Source organism: Emydura macquarii, unplaced genomic scaffold, assembly GCF_026122565.2.
Source record: "Emydura macquarii macquarii isolate MOO-44397 ecotype Brisbane River unplaced genomic scaffold, CSIRO-AGI_Emac_v2 contig_2897, whole genome shotgun sequence".
NCBI classification, from domain to species: domain Eukaryota; kingdom Metazoa; phylum Chordata; order Testudines; family Chelidae; genus Emydura; species Emydura macquarii.
The window spans coordinates 2,141,375-2,157,301 of record NW_027133034.1 but is presented as its reverse complement, the minus strand read 5'-3'; the positions used below and the strand labels follow the sequence as shown (position 1 = coordinate 2,157,301).

Genomic DNA, 15,927 nt, shown 5'->3' with positions numbered 1-15,927 from the left:
AATTGAGTGATTGAGTGATTGAACTTGACAGCATTTTAAAGAACTATTTTGGGGACAAAATTCAGTGCTTAATATGCTCCAAGTATTTGTTTTGTTTGTTTTTTGTTTTAAAGCTCAATCCTACATTTTTTGCTCACACAAACTCCCACTGCATCATTGTTAGCTTGACAGCATTGCACACCTGTTATGTTGTTTTAATACTTACAAAAACATAAACAGTAATATTTAACTAGAAAAACAGGAATGGAAAACATCACAGCTGAGTTAAAGATGCTAGTGGAACTATACCTTTTGCTGACTTAGTGTATGACTCTTAACTATATAACTCTCTCCCCATGCAATTTGTCTGAACACTGGGAGCTTTCTTGGGGAGGGGAAGCTTTCCCCCCCCCCTCAGAACATGTTAGCACAGCTGCATAGCAGAGGGTACTTCAGCCTGAAGGCTTACAGCTCTAGGTGTCCATTTTTACAAAGACTCTGCACCTGTTCTTAATCTCTGTCTCCTCCCTTCCTAGTCCACACTTTTACTTAAAAAAAAAAAAGATGAAAAGTATAATGAAGGTTTCCACTATACGGTTAACTTTCTAGAGCAAAGATCTAGTGGATATGAAGCCAAGGTGTGCTGGCTTACCTAATAACAGGGTTGGCAATTTCCTGAGAGAAACTAATTTAAGACAGGGCAATGGTAAATACGGTCTCAAAGCCAGTTAAAAATGGGAAACTGGGAAAAATAATTGCATCAGTGTCCAGCAAGATCAGCAGGCACAGAATGAATCTTTTCAAACTTTGGTTACATCCATTCAGAACTAAGAACCACTACATCAAAGTTGGGCTTCTGCTACAGAATGCTGCATGGCCAAATGGACCTGAACTAATAGTCTGCAGCTCTGCATGTTTCTGATTGCTTAATGCGTCAAACTGACAGCTCTGCATTATTGTCATTTTCATATAATCAAATGTTTATGACTTTTGTTTATATAATATTGAAAACTGAAATGAATCATGACATGTATAACTTCCTTAAGAAAATACCCAACCAAAACTAGAAAACTAGTGATCAGATGTGTTAAATATCTGGTATTGCCTGCTCGGGTGGCAAACTTGAATGGGTTGATAAAGTTATGTCAGGATCCAAACTGTGTGTTAGAGGGGACTGTGGGATTCCAATGTTTGCTCAAAACCTGACTTGCATAACTGTGTGGGGAAAATCTTACCTATATAGCCACATTATTGTACCTGAAAAAACACATTTGTAAAGGTGATTTTGAAATTGGGGCCTATGGGTCAAATTCTGTGCTCACTTACACCTTATACAATTCCATTGTAATCAACCCCATTGATTATACCCTTTGTATTTCTAGTATAGTAGTTGTCCTAGTATCCTTTCCAGTTTTGCCTTAGATAACTAGATGTGGCTTCCAAGCATCAGCAGTGTTCCCTATACTCCCCTATAGGTAGAATAATGGTTCCCAAACCATGGTCCACAGAGAGACAGTTGATCACATGATGTCGGTTCTCTTGGCTATTCTCTTCAGCTGCATCACATTGAAAAGAGTTAAAATCCAACAAATGGTTACCTAATATTACTTTCCCCGTAAGTAGTTGCTGTTGGTGGTTACATCACCATAACTAAGAGCAAGAAGAAGTCTCTGTGATAATGATTGGGAGGGAAGGTGGTCCATGAGACAGTTTCTCCATTAGGGCTGGATCCACAATATGAAAAAAATTAAAGACATCTGTTCTAGAGAATACTACAAATATTTAGGTAACATTTTGGGGCAGGGACCCTCTTTCTCCCTGGGTTTTTACAACGCCTATTACTATGGGGTCCTGGTCTCTGGCTGGGGCTCCTAAGTGCTACCACAATACAAATTATAAATAGAAATTATTATTATTATTATTTATTATTTAGTTGCTTAAGGCAATTGAAAAATGGTTACAAGCAACCATGGCAGCTTGCTTCTGTTCATTTTAGGCCAACCCTTTAGGCAAATTGCTCCTGAGAGGTTGTACGTATACCTGCTTCTCAGGCTGATTAGGACTCAGTGTCTGATTCTCAGTTTGCTACTTGTCAGTTCAAGATGAATAATCTCACTAAAGTTGCATCCCCACTCTCTGATCAGGCCTTCAGGGTTTCTGCACTCATCTCTCTCATACAGTTTCCATCTTGACTTCATGCATTTTGTCTTGGTTTTTCCATAATATTAGGCTGCATTGTTTGCAGCTTTCAGTAAGCTATTAGGATAATTTGTTTGCATTCACTGTTTATGTAAGGGGATGTACTGTAATTGCAACTTAATAGAATGGCTGGCAGGAAAAATCAAAGAAAAATCACAAACATTCATGCCAAAATCGTAATTTCTCCTCCCCTCAGTTCCCAAAACTGTTTTCATGTCATGCTTTTTTGGTGAATGTTATTTACTCCTGGATTTAATTTTTACTTTAGTTTTCAACTTGTTTAATTTATGGACAAACGAAGCATTTAGTTCTCCCCATAAATATGTAACTGTCAAGATAAAAACCAGAGGAATGCTGGGAGTTCTGCGTGTTCATTACCACAGGAAACAAAGGCTGTAACAATGTAAACAATGTTTGGCTGGTCTGTTATGTTTTTCATCTTTAATCCCTTATTCCCACTTCCAAATAAAACAGTGAGATTTCTACAGTGGTCACTCAGTTTTTTTATTTAATTTTATTTTCTTACCATGTCTAGTCTCCATCTCCTGATTCCTCTTCCCCCCGGGGTGCTGAATCATCAAGTAGGCAACATCACCAGGATGCGTGTGGTACAGCAGAATCCTCCACCAATAAAGAGGTAGAGTGCAAACTTAAGAGACACGGTCCTGTTCCATTTACTCTTCATGCCTTTATATCTTCTTATTCCCCCTCCTTGTACTTGAAAACAAAAAAAAAAACAAAAAAAAAACTAGTGTAAGTGCCTTTTATGTTCTTCCTCATGTTTCTCTCTTATTGAAACCTTAATTTAACAACGCTATTTCTGATGGCATTCCTTTTACTTGCAGTATGTTTTTGCTACAGTGATATTTGTGTAAGAGACTTAGGAGAGTTGGTTTATTTAAGAGCAGCCAATTTCCCCTCTGTACTGGAGCAAGAGGAGGCAGCCTTTTCTTTTCCCTTTTTTTGCAGAATGTCTTACCACAAAGGAGGTTACATTTCTTAGTCAGGATGATAGGCCTAAAAAATAAATAAATATTAAAACAGCACTCTTCCTTATAAGTGTTTCTCCCTGTTTTATCAGGAGAGAAGCAGAATCACAGAAGAGTTAAGTGATTTGCCCAAGTCCAAGCAGTCATTCAGTGACGGGACTGGGAATAAAATCCAGGAGTCCTGAGACTGGACTTTCAAAAGGGGAAAAAACAGACAAGTGTCTTTGTCTTGCAAAGACTTTGTACATGGCTAACTTTACACACTATGAATAGTCTCATTTGTGTTAATGGGACAACTCAGAATGTGGAAAATTTACCGTGTGCATTGAGTCTTTGTTCATCGAACCTGGGGGAGCTATATGAACAGAAAAATTGCAGTTATCTTTGTTGTTTGTTTTTTATAATTTTAACAAATACAGTGCAAACAAAGGAAAATCTTCAATTATAGAAAGCAGACACCATCTAACTATCAGTTTGTATTGTGATATCTATGCACGGGTTAGTTTTCTACAGACGTAGAAACTGGCTGAGTCTCACTAGAAATATTTGTTAGAATTGAAATTCTGAGTTATAAATAGTCATATCCATGTTTTCTTTGTTTCAGATTTGACAAAGAAAAAGTTATAAGTGAATTTTTTTTAAAATCCTCATTTACATCTTGGGAGGTGATAGCTGTCAAAAGATTTAAAGCTATACCAAACTCTTCAAGAGTATTAGTTTTGTGCTTTGATCTGTGATATTCTTTCCTCATTACAGCCTTTGGCTTTCAATAAAGTACAGATTTAGTAATTTCATGTAATCCACTCTTGACTACCAACAGTTATTAGATATCATTAGTCATAGTCCAAGTGTTAGTGAAATAAAATGCTACCTATTTTAGTTTTCAGCATTTGTACAGTATCAGTACAGTACATTCATTCAGTACAGTATCAGGAGTAATAAACCAGATTTCACAGTCGGATGTGTTGCAGGACTCATTTCTCAGGGTCTTTTTAATAAGCACCTTTGCATGCTTCTGTACATCCCTTACAAATAACAAACCTCTTTGCTTATTGGAAATACTTGTATGTCTGAACAGAACCTTAATTTTAAAGAAATCTTATGTTTTGTTGAACAGATAAAAAGATTAATCCAACAATCATTGCCTAATTCTTTTATGAAATTATATTTTATACATCAGGGATTTAAAGATACATATTTCTGTGTTTACATGACATCAGTTGGATAAGCTTCTAGTTTTCTGAAACACACAATTGGTTTGTTCTCTCTGCCTGGCAGAATGCAACCAGTCAAGCTGTAGTGCATTGCACTGACAGCTAATCAGATAAATTTATCAAAACCAACATCAGTCATGGGTTTAATAAAAATAGTCATTGTAATAGATAGGATAAACTCAGGGTATCCTCTTCTGCTTTGACAATAAATGTTTCCCAGCACTTAATTTCCCTTAAATGTGTTTGGCAGCAGGAGGCCATTATTCAGTGACAACTTTGTCTTCTGTTGGCATTATCTCTCAGAAGAGGAAAGCAAGTATTTCAAGGATGCCCTGATGAACCTTTTTTCTGCCACCAGCAGTTGTTTTTATAGCAAGCCCAGTGTAATAAGTTGTAAAATGTGACTCCTTAGAATCCATGAAGTATGAAATGGAAAAGATTTACTGAGTCATTTAGTCCATCTTCTTGCTACTTAGGTACAACTGCCTGCCTGTGTGGTTGGTTTACATTTTTACAAATATATAATGCTTGGTAAATTGCTCAGCATAAAAAGTGATAATAGATTTACAATGTACAGTAATTGAACATTCAAGAGCATTTGCACCTTATATAAGATATTGGGCTTGATCCTGAGCTCTCACTGATTTTCCACTAGTATAATTATATTGAGAAATTAGTGGCGTGAATCCTTATCTACTTCATTGTGTAATTAGGGTTAGGCATATCAACAGCTTTTCCAGAATTCTTGTCAGAAACATATGTCATAGCAATGCATGTTGCAGTGCACTATATTACCCTACATATTTTGACACACAAATTGCCTTTAACAAATTTCCTTATATAGGCTTATTATTAAAATGTTGAGCATTAATTCAGTTAGAGCTGAAAGGTATAGGAAGTCTTCCATTGGGCTTTTTTCTAGAAGTTACAAATGGAAAGGTCCTGTTACTTCATTTAGTCAACCTCCCTCCAAATGCAGGATAGATGATTTTCCATTAATCAGCCCCACCTTTTACATTTCTTTAAGCTGATATCAGTCTCCCCCCTTGATATCAACAAGCAAAGGACAAATCCAGAGCTCACAATTTTCAGTGTCTAAATCAACTGTTTGTATTTGTGATTTGAGTGTTTAATATAGCATAACTCTAATAACCATATTTTATTTTTAACATGTTGAGTCTGTATATAATGTGTTGTCTAGAGTTATGATAATGTTGCAAGTGCTTTTAAATATTCCTGAATTTTTTTTTTACTTTGAATTCCAAAGCCTCTCAAATGTGATTTATTGGGCACTATTCCTGTTATTCCTACATAGATCAAAGCACCTCTTGGCACTCAAAAATGTGCTGTCTAATACCAGTGACAGACTAGAAACTGAGTGTAGAACTGCCTAATTGATGAAAATGATAATGATATAGCCTACACTTCAGGATAATAAACTCCTAATAATTGCTGATATTTTGAGAACATTTAAAATTTTTTCTAATAAGCTGTCAACTGTCTTTGGCTAATTAACTGGCACTATTTTGGAGTTTTTTTTGTTCTTTTGCATGGAAGGATTTTTTAATGCTTATCTGAGCATGCTTTGTTCTGTTTGATATCCTGTTTGTCTTAATTACAGTCCAGAAAAAGTTTGGCTTCATTCCCAACCTATGTTGAAGGTAAGCTGTGAAAAATGTAACATTCAGTGTATAACACTGTTCATATTATTATAGAATTTTTTTGTGCAAATATAAATGCAAGAAGTCTATGTACTGTGAAGGTAAATGTTAACTAGGGTTGGGTGAACTTGTTTAGATCAAATGTGAACCAATCCACAACTTGAATCAAACCCCAGAACTATTTTTCGGAAGTTAGAAAAGCTTAATTATCTTTTATTTTGTAATGTTTCATTGGTGGTCCCAGCCCAGTTCCTAAGGGATGGGTGACAACATCGCATAAGGCACCACTGGAATTTTCAGTAATCCATAGCACCTTTCTTGGAATTCAGAGCACACTGGGTGTGCATGGAGACTGATGCACAAAGGATGGAGGTTAGACTAGATGATCATAATGGTCCCTTTTGGCATTAAAATAAAATAAAAAAACCTATAGTCTCTACAAGGTTGAGGTTTATTGGCAGGGCAGTGATGGGGGGGACTTCCATTGCCCTTGCTGTACATGTCCTGTGGATAAATAATTTTTAAAAAATTATATATCTGAGATTCACCCATCACTAGAATTAACATAAGCACATGCATACTTGTATGTTCTGTTTGTACACATAAATATTCAGCTGCATGCCGTAAAACATAAATAATATAAAGGTAACAATAGTATGGAACAAGTAAGGAAATTCTAAGTTAATTTTGCTACTTTGCCCTTAAAACTCTTGCAGTTGGCCTTTTGATTTATATAAAGGTGAGAGTTGAAGCCAACATCAGATTTCTATCTTGGGATTCCTCGAATTGTTTTCCAGTGTGCTGTATTTGGAAGGCTGTACAGTAGAAATTTATTTTTACAGAATTTCAGCGAGCTGATTCAGTCTTTGAGGTATATGCTGTAAGTCCTGAGAGTGGGTTTTTTCATATTCATAAGAAAAATAAAATTGTACTCCTTTACATTTTATGACAATGTGAAAAGTTGATAATTTTACAAAAAATGAATTCTAGCAAAAGTAAATGCTATGTACGTTTTAATTAAATGTGATTCAAGATTTTGCTTTCTTGCACCCTGATAAGCAGTGTGTTACATGAAGCTGCCTTTGAGATCATCATGAGAGGTTAAACCTTTAAAGAGAAAAATCGGTTCTTTATAGATGAAATCTCCAAGGGGAGAATATTGCTTCAGTTTTAAAGTAATCAGCCCGCAAAACTGTAGATCATATAGCTGTTATAGGGACTCATCCTGCAAGGGACTGAGTGCCTCCTGATCACAATCTTAAGCTTATGCTGAAGCCAATGGGAGTTGAGGTTTCTCTGCAATTTGCAGGACCAAGTCAATGGTATGTATTAGCCCAAGCCTAAATCCCTTACTTTGCACATCTAGCATCAGAGCCTATAGCAAGGAGAGTTTTTGTCTAAATCAAAATTATACCTGCCTAAAGAGATCAAACCCCTGTATGACTTTTGTGGGTAGATCTGACATAAAACTTTACATTCTTCAATGGGACATGACAGTTTTTAACTCCCCTCTGGGAAAAAAAAATCAGATCTGTAAAATGTTCTAAGGAGATTGCCACTGCTTGTCATTCCAATTGAGGAATTGAGTGCTTGAATAAGGGAGGTGCTGGTGGTTGTTATTGAGTTATGCCACTGGCCCTCTTTTTATTTTAGAGTCTATCTAAATGATATGATTATCTTTAGTCAGCGATTTAAGGATATTGGAAGTTGGGAGAGAAAAATTTAAGCGCTTTGTATTTTTTATAGGAATGAAAATACATTGAGCTCATTTTGCTCTAGCTTGAACCTTGCCTCATGTCAGAGCAAACTGTTGTGGGAGGTGATTGGATTAGCAATTGTGATTTCTATTGTAGGGCTGTTGAAAGCACTTTGTTCAGTGTTTTGTCTGTCTTGATTGAGAGTGTTGGTTGTCCTGCCATCATACTGCCTCAGAGCAGCATTTATACTCATCGGATGAAGGCTTAAGTAGTGCACGTGCTGTTTCTCTCTCCATGGTATAACATAATTTTGCTCAGCAATTTGTTTTCTGTGTTATAGTTCCTGGACCTTGTGATCCTGAAGACTTAATTGATGGAATAATTTTTGCTGCCAATTACCTTGGCTCCACTCAACTCCTTTCTGACAAAACTCCCTCCAAGAATGTGCGAATGATGCAGGCTCAGGAAGCTGTTAGCAGAATCAAGGTGAGGAATGTATCTTGCTGCTCATGTGATGGGTGTTTTTAAACTGCAGGTATGGGCATTGTATGCTTACACCATGGGATTCCTCCCTTGTTATATACTGCTTCAGAGGCTTATCCTTTCTTCTGAAAGAGATTCATATCACCTGTTTAGTCTGATTTTAGGACTGGGGTGGGAAGGAGGATGCACTGGATATATATGTGATGTAATGTTCCGTTCATATTCTAGTCACCAAAGCTTATGGTGATGTAAATAGTGGTGTAAGTTATATCTTAGATCTGTCTTAGAGAAAATAGTTTGGGGGAAACTTGTATTGTGTATACTTCTTTTGCACATGCACTAATTTGGCATTTATTGAAAGTTATACTACTTTAACACTCACACTCGTTTTCTGACCACTTGCCATGTAGGCAGTCATAGCAGTCATAATGCTGTAAGAAATATTTCATTCAACCTTGGACATTCAGAACCTATAGTGAAAGAATAAATATTGGCCAGCTCACCAGGCTTATTCTCTACTCTAGTTTTAAAATGAAGGTGCTATAAATTCTTTAATTTCCACTTAGACAGCAACCAGAGATGGGCAGTTGACTATCTCATTCTAAGGAAGGTAGTTCTGAAAGTGCAGGACCCCCCTAGTAGTAGTCTATATTGTCAGCACTGGGTATGATCTTAAGTCGTGTGTGTGTGTGCGCGTGCACGCACACGCTTTGTGCTGTGCTTTGTTTCTTAAACTTTTCTAAAAGGATGCTGTAGTTTTGAGAGACACTTTCCCCATTGCAGCATTATGGTATTTCATATTACTTAGAATAATTCAGCTACCAAATATCTGATCTGTCAGTATATTTTGAGTTTTCATCAGTTCAATACCAAAATGTTCACAGGTCACTGGTATCCAACATAATGAACACCCAATACAGACTGTGTTTGATAATATTGTAAATAGGGCTGGTAGCGCCATCTGTTGTTAAGGTGGCCCAACATTTCCCATATTCAGAACCTGTTGTTAGTGGCTTATAATTTTGCCAACATTTAGTCACTTGGGCTGAAATTTTCTATATTGGGTGTCTGTCTCAAGTAGATTTTTTTCTGGAAAACTTCAACCAAAATGATTTAATCATTTCTGAGAATGAAGCTAGGGAAAAATATGTTGTTTTGCCCATGTTAAAAATTCTGGTGAGTTTTCTTTGAGAAGCTGTAGTGTCCTTTCTCTCCAGTATGTGCCTTTTGCCATCTCTGTGAAAATCCACCCAAATAGGGCCAAGTTAGAAGCCTTTGAAAAATCACAGTTCACACATGCTCAGTAGAGACTTTAATTTTAACAACTAAAATCTCAGAAGATTCTGTCCTAATTGAGAATGCTTCACCATCTCACAGTTCCTAGTGCTGACCAGACTCCACAGAGCGGTGGAGCATACCCCAGCTGAGGGGCTACATAAGTGAACTCAGATTTCCCCTATGATGGCTGCTCCAAGCCAGGATTGAGCTAGGAACTGGAACCAAGAGCAGGAAGCCTGTCTCTCCTGTGCTCTCAAAGACCCTCCACTGGCAACCAGGCAGCATGAAGGAGGAATACCTAGTTTAAATACAGAGGGGACAAAAGCTGGACTGGTGGGGGCAGGGACTCAGGTGAGATGGAGACTGGGAGAGAAATGTGACTGGGAGTTGAGGGGGCAGACTGAGACTGGGTGAGGGGAGGGAGTTGTGGGGTAGACTAGGACAGAAAGCCAGTAGGAAGAGAAGAAGAGAGAGAGCTCAGATGAGGAGCTGGGAACTGGGACTGGCTAGGCAATGGGTTGGGAACAAGGAGTTGGGATGGGAATGGGGAACTGGGATTCGCTGGGCAAATAGATTTGGAGGGGTGAGGAGGGGGAGAGACTTGGGATCAGGGATGAGAATGGGACTCAGACGGTGAGTCCAGAGGGGAAGACTAGGCCTGTCTGTACAATGAGACTGGGATGGCAGGAGAAGCTTGAGGAGTGGGGACTGGGAATGGATAGATAGAGATTGGAAAAGGGACAAAGAGCTAGGGTAGGTTTGAGACAGGACAAGAGCAGATTGAAGGGTGTGGGACAGAAGGGATCAAGCTCCGTGGAATGCACAAAAGAATCTATGCCCACTCGAGCGCACTTCCCTCTGGAGCCTGGAATGGAACCCAAGATTCCTGAGCCTCGCTGTTCCTCTGTTGTGAGCAAATCTCCGTGAAACCCACTGAAAAAGTATGTTTCTAATCCCCTTCTAGTACTGTTCCATGTAGAGGATAACAACCTGCTGTTATCACTTACTGAGTGAGCAAAACTGGCAGAGGTCTATGTATTGGATCAAAAGATTCAACCTTGCAGGTGACCCATCTGGTTGTCCATGTGATGCTGCATCGTGGAATTTCTGGTTTGTTTTTTGTTTGGTTTTGTTTTTTCTTTTTTACAAACCTAGGAAATTACACACACAAAACTCTGTTAAAAGAACATTATTAAGGTAGCAAAAGTAAGCACTCAAAAGTTAGGAATTGCCAGAAATAAGATTGTCTGTGCAACCTTTGTTTGGCTTCGTTTTGTGTTGCATTATGATTTAGTCTTTATTTACATGATCACATATTTTTTCCACGGGACTTCTGCCTCATTCAGTGCTCAGATTGGATGGTACACACTTAATGAGCAGCTATTCATTATTTTGTTTTCTCCTTGTTCAGTGTATGGCCCGGGGCTTTATTTACCACACACTATTCAAATCCTCCTTTGAAGACAGAATTAATTTCCCTATGGCACTTATGTATACAGCAGTGTTTCTCAATTGGGGTTCCGCGGAACCCCAGGGTTCCGCGGGAACACTGTTAGGGTTCCGAGAGCAGCTGTTCTCCGTGCCACCGAGAGCAGCTGTTCTCCGCGCCACTGCTGAAAAAGGGAAGATGTCCCGGATTTTTCGGCGGAGGGTACTCAGTGTAAGTGTAATTTAATTTATATTTAATTGAGAAACGCTGAGCTAGTTGTTTGTGTATAATTTGCTTATTTTGACATTTTTTTGGCCCCATATGTAAAAATACTGTTAAGAGTTTGGGGGGTTCCGCAATTATTTATCGAGTTCAAAAGGGTTCCGTGGCCAAATTTAATTGAGAAACACTGGTATACAGTATCTTAGTGCTTCTTCACAACACCCCTGTAAGATGAAAGGGTGGTATTATCCCCATTTTACAGATGGGGACCTGAAGCACAGAGAGATTAAGGTCATAAGTATCCACTAATTGTGGATGCCCAGTTTGAGATACCTTAAGACTGATTTTTCAAAATATTTTGTCATGACATAGTACTTTGTACACAGCTCTTATTGACTTTAGTTGCAGCTATTTTCTGCAAATCACATCCCATCATTCAGTCATTCATATATATCTATATCATACACACACACACACACCCCTTAGAAACTCTCAGTAGAGGCATTATTCTTGTGCCTTCCCACACTGGGAAACATATTTTTACTGCAATTCACAAATGAAGGTGTCATGACCTGCCCTTTTCTGGGCATACTCCTTGTTCAACACTGGTGTGTCTGGGTTGCTGGTGCAGTCCTTCTTCTCCTCTAACCCTCCTCTTGGGACACTTGCCTGTGACTATCGGGCAATCTAGGCTGCTTTTCTTAACTATATTTAAAGGGCCCTGCAGATCTCTTCAAAACCTACAAATCGACTGTGTCTCTGACTTCTTTAGGTACCTTTCTTGTTATATATAGGTATAATTTCTTTTTGAGTTTTTCCCCTTCTAAGTTCAGCCAGGTTATACAGTTGCATTGCTTTGAAAACATTCATCTAAACATTGGTGACCTGGTGGGGCCATTGCTATTTCCACTTAAAGACACTTTTCCATTTACCCTAGTCCAAGGATAGTTCTTCATTTTATGATTACACAGAATGAAATATAGATCCATACAATAGCTTTAATAATACAGAAAAGCTCTGTCTGTATCTAAAAAAAAAAAAAAAAAAAAAGGAATTACATTGAAATAATCCATTTAAACATTTTATTGACTAGGGAAGATTTTTAAAACAAAAATTATTTTAAAAGTGTATTTAGTATTAAAGAAAGTGCTGGGATGACAACCCTAGAGAATGAAGTCTATTTATTCATAGCACAAATGCAACACAAGGGGCTCTGATACAAATGGTGAGCACAGCTTAAATGCTTCAGTAGGTAGTTGGAATGTAAGTTGCTATAATGAAAGCCTCCCCTTGTTATCTCATTAGTTTGGCTCATCCATGACCTGGGAATACCACTTCTAGTGATGATAGGTCAGTTCAGTCCCTGTGGGGAAAATTCATCTTCATGTACCAGGCCTATGCACCACTTAAGCCCTCAAAATAGAGCATGAATGGAACTTAAGGGATGCCCAGACCCTCCACACAGGGATGAATTTCACTCTGTTCATTAGTTTGCACAGCACTTTGAAACTAGAATGCTTTATATAAATGCTAAGAATTATTATTAATTCTTTTGCCGAGATTGTAACAAAGGTAGGTTCAGCTAGGTGATGGTTTTTGTGATGTGGACAGTTGTCCACTGAAATGAGGCCATCAAGTAATATTGTGTTGACCTCTGATCCTAAAGATCCAGTTCTTCAAGTGCTTGCTCATGTCCATTCCATTCTAGGTATGTACACACCACGCGCACTATTGCTGAAGATTTTTCCCTTAGTGGTATCCATAGGGCTGGCTCTAGCGCCCTCTGGAACTGCGCACATATGCATCGGCATAAGGGGGGCTGCTGGCCCCACGGCCTCTCAGTTCCTTCTTACCGCCTGTGAAAGTTGCTGGAATGACCCTTTCTTGCTCTGGCAAGGCTTCTTCCCAGTGGTTTCAGACACTTTCTTCATTTGAGGTGCTAATAGTTTAGTGTATATAGTTTTGCAAGTAGTTTTAGTGTATATAGTTCCTGTCGTTGAGGGACTTCACGCCCCAGGGGATGGGCATGCCCTGGTCACTGGGCTTTAAACCCTGTGCCTCCTGTGACAAACCTGTGACCCGCAGTCCAGTTGCTTGAAGTGCTTGGGGGAAACTTATGTAAAGGACAAGTGCCAAATCTGCCAGGACTTTAGATCCTGCCCTAAAAGGACCGGGACATCAGGTTAAAGGCTATCCTCATGAAAACAGATCTCAGACTTGTCTCAGAGCCGAGTTGCTCTAATTTTGCACTACGTACTTTTGTGTCAGTGTGAAGTGCCTCTGGCACTGAGCTCTTCATGGCACCGTTCTCCATCCCCGGCACTGAGGAAGAAACACAAAAAGTAGCGCACTGAGAGGGCGCTCACCAGTGCAGAAGAGAGGCAAGCGGGGAGAGGGACTGAGATCTATACCGGGCCACTCTTCTGCCCCTGAACCCACGTCAACTCTGTCAAGGGTATTGAGTCCAGTACAGGATCCACTGCCAACAAGAAGAGTCACGTGGTACCGGTGTTCTGATAGTGCCATCGACTCCAGAAAGCTTTTCTCTCTCCTGGTCCCTCTCAACCCCAATGGGACACCTGTCACCTCCGGTGTCCAGAAGCAGGATCAGGGAACGTGGGGTGCCTTCCCGCCACCAGGGGGGGAAGCCCCGTCTGATTCCAGCATCCCTATCCCCAGCATGCAACCAGTCCCTGGAACCCTGGCACCTCTTCGGAGTCTGACTTCCAGGGTGTGTATTTTCACATCTCTATCTTCTGTGGCCACAGAAGATTTCTCAGGTTTGTGGAGGGTCATCGCCACTTCCAATCTCAGGACCCAGGGTCTTTAGTCCCAAGAAGAATTCTTCCTACATATAAATGTCATGGAATCAGGGCAGTATGCTTAGCTTGCCAGATGTTCCTTCCCCAGGTCTCAGACAAGGTGGTGCAGGTCCTGACTGAAATATGTTGACAGATCACCTCACAGAGCCATTTCCTCTCACTACGAGTGGTCTCTTCACTTGGAGGTCATCAGTGTCTTCTTCCAGAGGTGGAGGCCTCCCCAGGTGGACCTGCTCACCACCAGGCAGAGCAGGAAATGCTCTCTGCGCAGGCAAGCAGGAGCTCCCTCTCTGATGTCTTCCTGCTCTTGTGGGCAGACCATCTCCTGTACGCCTTTCCTCTGATTCCCTTGGTTCACAAAATTCTCCTAAAAATCAAGCGGGATGAGGCAAAGGTTGTCCTAATAGCACTGGCATGGCCCCGCCAGTGTTGGTTCGGCACACTCCTGGACCTTTCAGTGGCAGCGTCGCTCACGCTCCCACTCTGCCTCGACCTAATCTCACAAGACTGTTAGAAATAACCAAACAGGTTATCCCTGGAGCGGATTGGGGAGACGGAACCCTTTATTGCCTGCTTATTCCACCTCGACGCTGCAAGTAAGTAATGAAGGGGTTACTTTACAATCCTTTTATCCATAACAGTATGTAAATGTATACATTTCCAGCAACTCCCCATAGACCCTTATTTGGTTACATTGACACCTATAAAATGAATATTAACAAGTACATGATGAATACAATTATACCCGCCCCTGTTTGTTGTTTACAGGATTACCATACAAAGGGCAGGCACATCATCTCAAAACCTACTGATTTTACCCTACCATTCTTTGAAGTAAAGGTATGCCAGGGTGGGGAAGGAACGTAATGTTTTCTTCCCATCCTGGCCTTGTGCTGGTGTGGTGATAGTTATCTTGTTAGCCTCATTCCCCGTGCAGATGGACAGGAAGGGAGGGAAAGAAGAGAGATATCAGACTCTAACTAGAATTCATACCAATTAGCAGAAACAAGGTTTGCCCGTGCCATAACCCCATTCCCTGTAACTTAGTCCTGACCATTTGTCCAGCTTTTAACCGTTTACTTTCCTACAAAGACCATGGCAGGTTGCTTCACCCGAATCTCACCTTCTTGCACTTGACCACTTGGTTGCTGCCTGGCTGACCTCTGAAGAGCAGGTCTCCTCGGATCAGGTTCGGCAGGTCTTGCTAGGTAGTAGAAAGTCCACCAGGGCCACCTACCTGGCTAAGTGGAAACGTTTCACTTGTTGGGCTTCTGAACAGAATCTCTCTGCATCTTGATATTCTCTGCAGTCCATCTTGAACTATCTGCTCCACCTAAAGCATCACAGTCTGGCTCTATCATCTGTTAAATTTCACTTGGCAGCCATCTCAGCCTTCCACCCTCCAGTGCAGGGCAGATCGGTATTCTCCCACGAGATGATGGTCAGGTTTCTCAAGGAGCTGGAAAGGCTTTATTATCAGGTTTGTGAACCTACCCTCCTGTCCCCATCAACTTAAACCTGGTCCTGTCGAGACTCATGGGGCCTCCCTTTGAGCCATTAGCACTGGGCTCCTTGCTGCTTCTCTCTTGGATGGTTGCTTTCCTGGTGGTGATCACCTCAGCTAGAAGGGTCTCTGAGATCAAAGCTCTTATGTTGGAACCCCCTTATACAGCGTTCTTCAAGGACAAGGTTCAGTTGCGCCCCATCTGGCCTTCCTACGAAAGGTGGTGTCATAGTTCCATAACAACCAGGACACCTTTCTACCGGTCTTCTTCCCAAAACCTCAGAAGTCCGCTGAAGAACAATGGTTTCATATGTTGGACATTAGGCAAGCCTTTTATATTGAAAGGACGAGGCCCTTCTGCAAGTCCGCGCAGCTCTTTGTAGCAATAGCAGAACGGATGAGGAGAAGGCTACTTGTGTCATCCCAAAGAATCTCGTCCTGGATAGCACT

General features: G+C 40.3%; 1 protein-coding gene across 2 annotated transcripts in view; it reads left to right on the top strand.

Annotated features, from left to right (window-relative positions):
* Window positions 1-15,927, top strand: part of APBA1 (amyloid beta precursor protein binding family A member 1) — a 127,112-nt gene that overhangs the window by 93,122 nt on the left and 18,063 nt on the right. For both annotated transcript variants that reach the window (XM_067568502.1, XM_067568501.1), the window contains exons 3-5: window positions 2,714-2,815; window positions 6,003-6,042; window positions 8,080-8,225. In XM_067568502.1, coding sequence (XP_067424603.1) covers window positions 2,714-2,815; window positions 6,003-6,042; window positions 8,080-8,225 — 288 coding nt within the window. The remainder of the gene's footprint in view (window positions 1-2,713; window positions 2,816-6,002; window positions 6,043-8,079; window positions 8,226-15,927) is intronic.